We start from the raw sequence: 4,029 nt of genomic DNA, 5'->3' as shown, positions 1-4,029 counted from the left end.
TCTATAATATTCAGTCTTTTTAATACTCCCTCCGTTCTTTTATAAGTGTCACTTTCTTGCCAAAAATTTGTTTCTTTTTAATTGTCACTTGCAAAGTTCAAGGTAGTATTAATTGCAATTTTGTCAAAATTATCCTTAGATAATGATTGCAGAGAGAGAAAAAATAAAGTGAATGTAATAAATAATTAAGGGTATTATAGGTAAAAGAAGAATTATTGTTTGAAAAATAACAATAATAATTAGCTTCCTTGATATGCGTAAAAAATCAAAAAATAACACTTAAAAAGAAACGAAGAGAATAATATTTTAAAATCAATTTATTATTTTTATTTAGATCGGTTTGAATTTAAACATCAATAATATAATAAATTAAATAAATAAAATTTACATGTACAATTTATAAAAAAAAACTCGCGTTATTAAATATTGTTTTAATATAAATTTATTAAATGACTTTATTAGGTCAAATCACTCGGCTAAGATTAGACAGAAACCTTAAAATGCTCCCTCTACAATTGTTATGCCGCGGCGGAACGAAATAAAAGAAAGGGCAATTCCGTCAAAATAAAAGAAACAATTGTACTATATAAATCCCGTAACCCTTGTTTTGTCTCACTACACTATTGTATTTTATTCTCATTCTATTCCTCCTAGGGTTTTAGCGCAGCTTTCACACTCAAAGGTAAATCTCTCTTTTTTTCGTTTATCATCGATTCTTATTATCGATATCATCGATTCTCATTATCGATATCATCGATTCATATGTTTTCTTTTGCACAATTTAGTGTACATATTTGATTACATAGGATCATTAGAAATTGTTTTGTTTTTCTTATGGTTCCTGCTATTAGATTTCGATAATCATGATGTGATTTATGTGTCTGTTTAATGGTTAATTGTTATTCTGAATCCTGATAGTGTGATAATCGTATATGTTTTTTTAATCGATAGTTTTTCTTTCGTATGGTAGTATTTATTTTTGGGTATAGATATATTCAGTCGAGATGCTTGATGCATATAATATGATATGATACATCTGATATTTTTAAATTGTACATGTGTTTGTTTTTCGAGTATGTTGTGCCTTCTCGATTCAAACATGCTATGTTGAAATTAATTCTATGTTATTTTGATTTGTCATATTGCTTTTTGTTGTCTGTATTTGTTTATTTATTTTTGTGGTTGAATACTGAGGTTTATTTTACTTATGGATTGTTTTCTGTGATGAAATTGTAGATCTTTTGTGATTTCAAGCTCAAGGACTAATGGGAAAAGAGAAAGTTCACATTAACATTGTTGTCATTGGCCATGTTGACTCTGGCAAGTCGACCACCACTGGTCACTTGATCTACAAGCTTGGAGGTATAGACAAGCGTGTGATTGAGAGGTTTGAGAAAGAAGCTGCTGAGATGAACAAGCGTTCATTCAAGTATGCCTGGGTGCTTGACAAGCTCAAGGCCGAGCGTGAAAGAGGTATCACAATTGATATTGCTTTGTGGAAGTTTGAGACAACCAAGTACTACTGCACTGTCATTGATGCCCCCGGCCACAGGGATTTCATTAAGAACATGATTACTGGTACCTCCCAGGCTGACTGTGCTGTTCTTATCATTGATTCCACTACTGGTGGTTTTGAAGCTGGAATTTCCAAGGATGGACAGACCCGGGAGCATGCTCTACTTGCTTTCACTCTTGGTGTGAAGCAAATGATCTGTTGCTGTAACAAGGTAATTGAGATTTTCAGCCTCTTCTGAATTTGATAATATCATGACTGTATACAAATACTCATTATTTTCTATATTGAACAGATGGATGCAACTACACCCAAATACTCAAAGGCTAGGTATGATGAAATCGTGAAGGAAGTTTCATCCTATTTGAAGAAGGTTGGCTATAATCCTGAAAAAGTCCCATTTGTTCCCATTTCTGGTTTTGAGGGAGATAACATGATTGAGCGCTCTACAAATCTTGACTGGTACAAGGGTCCTACCCTTCTTGAGGCCCTTGACAATATCAACGAGCCTAAGAGGCCATCAGACAAGCCCCTCCGATTACCCCTTCAGGATGTCTACAAGATTGGAGGAATTGGAACTGTGCCTGTGGGACGTGTTGAGACTGGTGTCATCAAACCTGGAATGGTTGTCACTTTTGCTCCAACCGGTCTGCAAACTGAGGTCAAGTCTGTGGAGATGCACCATGAAGCTCTCACTGAGGCCCTTCCCGGTGACAATGTTGGGTTCAATGTTAAGAATGTTGCTGTTAAGGATCTCAAGCGTGGTTTTGTTGCCTCAAACTCCAAGGATGACCCAGCCAAGGAGGCTGCTAACTTTACATCTCAAGTTATCATCATGAATCACCCTGGTCAGATTGGAAATGGCTATGCCCCTGTTCTTGACTGCCATACCTCCCATATTGCTGTAAAGTTTGCTGAGCTTCTTACCAAGATTGACAGACGTTCCGGTAAAGAGATTGAAAAGGAACCCAAATTCCTGAAGAATGGTGATGCAGGTATTATTAAGATGGTTCCCACCAAGCCCATGGTGGTTGAGACTTTCTCTGAATATCCTCCACTTGGTCGTTTTGCTGTGAGGGACATGCGTCAAACTGTGGCTGTTGGAGTCATCAAGGCTGTGGAGAAGAAGGAACCCTCTGGAGGACCTAAGCCCACTAAGTCAGCATTGAAGAAGAAGTGAACCGTGCAGGGTGACCTAGCTAGGGGAGTTTATTTTCATCATTCCAATAATAAATGGTTCTTGATCCCTAGTATTTCTATTTCTGGTCTAGTTTTGTTTTTTGGATTAAGTGTGAAGTCTGCGCCGTCATCTCGCAGCTTTTGTTCCCAGAACTGGGTTCTAGATCGACGGTGGCAGGCTTTTTTTTTTTTTCTTTTCAAGTTATGTTTAAGCAATTGTTTGTCATGGGTGAAGTGAACACATGAATTTTATAAGCAGCTTTACTCTGCTTATTTGGTTATCGAATATATCAACTATATGATATTTCTGTTTTTTATTCTATGGTGCTTCTAAGTTGTTGGGTTGTTTATACGAAGTTAACTTTTTTAACGGAGGAAATAGTGATCCTTGGAAGTTTTCTAATGATAGACGAAGTATGAAGACTAATACTCTTGTCATCGATTCATCTATATTTCTTTTGGCTTTAATCCTCCTTCATGTGTGTGTATTTCATAGTATGAGGAAATAGTGATCCTTGAAAGTTTAGTTTTCTAATGATAGATGAAGTATAAAGAGAGATAATCACTTAGCTTCTTGACCTTAAGCATTTACTCAATGGTAAAATAACACACTTATTAAATTTAAGTTAAGTTATATATTATTTCTTAAAATTGTAGGATCATAAATAACTTTTTTTTATTTTGTTTCTAATTTATTATATTTTTCGATTTTTTTTTTACTGTGACGAGACATTTGAGTTTTTTTTTATATAGCTGCTCTTTCGAATGAATGATATAGAAATCGTCTGATTTTTTTCTAGCACCAATATTCAAAGAGAACCATTTTTTCTTAAATTCATTTTATAAATGACCAAAATATGAAAAGTATTATACACAATTACACAAGTGTTGGTACACCTTAAAATTTCATATTTTTTAGAATCTAGAGTTCCCGCACTTAAGTTTCTTAGAACTTAGAGTTCCCGCACTTAAAAGTGCATGGTACCTCGAAGCGGGAGTGATCAACGTCTGAGGTTTGAACTCTTTAGCTCTTTAGTAGAGATAATTATTCGGACACAGATGAGCGCGTCTAAGATTTGAACTCTTTAACTCTTTAGTAGAGATAATTATTCGGACACATTTTAAAGTCTCACGTTGTTTAGAAATTGAGGCTAATGATAGTTTAAATACATCACTCATACTTCTTAATCGAATCGACTTCAAGTCTGATGAAACTCAAATTTGTTGATGATTGTGACTGTAAGATATTGTCTTTAGAACTCAAATTTGTTGAGGCTAATTATTCGGACGCAGATCAACGCGTCTGAGGTTTGAACTCTTTAGCTCTTTAGTAGAGA

At 34.9% G+C, this 4,029-nt stretch overlaps 1 protein-coding gene across 1 annotated transcript; it reads left to right on the top strand.

Moving 5' to 3' along the window:
- Nucleotides 1-514: 514 nt before the first annotated feature.
- LOC127097991 (elongation factor 1-alpha) lies at nt 515-3,009 on the top strand. The gene is made up of 3 exons (XM_051036488.1): nt 515-682; nt 1,237-1,727; nt 1,809-3,009. The coding sequence occupies exons 2-3, from the start codon at nt 1,266-1,268 to the stop codon at nt 2,691-2,693; spliced, it is 1,347 nt and encodes a 448-aa protein (XP_050892445.1). The 5' UTR covers nt 515-682; nt 1,237-1,265; the 3' UTR covers nt 2,694-3,009.
- The last annotated feature ends 1,020 nt before the right edge of the window (nt 3,010-4,029 follow it).

The sequence above is a fragment of the Lathyrus oleraceus genome, chromosome 6 (assembly GCF_024323335.1).
Source record: "Lathyrus oleraceus cultivar Zhongwan6 chromosome 6, CAAS_Psat_ZW6_1.0, whole genome shotgun sequence".
NCBI lineage: Eukaryota > Viridiplantae > Streptophyta > Magnoliopsida > Fabales > Fabaceae > Lathyrus > Lathyrus oleraceus.
Note: the sequence above shows the minus strand (reverse complement) of the source record. Positions and strands in the feature narration are given on the sequence as shown.

Excerpts from the sequence above, each read along its gene's own strand:
- LOC127097991 (XM_051036488.1), top strand. The coding sequence starts at position 1,266 with ATGGGAAAAGAGAAAGTTCACATTAACATTGTTGTCATTGGCCATGTT. Across the intron at positions 1,728-1,808 it reads TGATCTGTTGCTGTAACAAG|ATGGATGCAACTACACCCAA; the intron begins GTAATTGAGATT and ends TATATTGAACAG.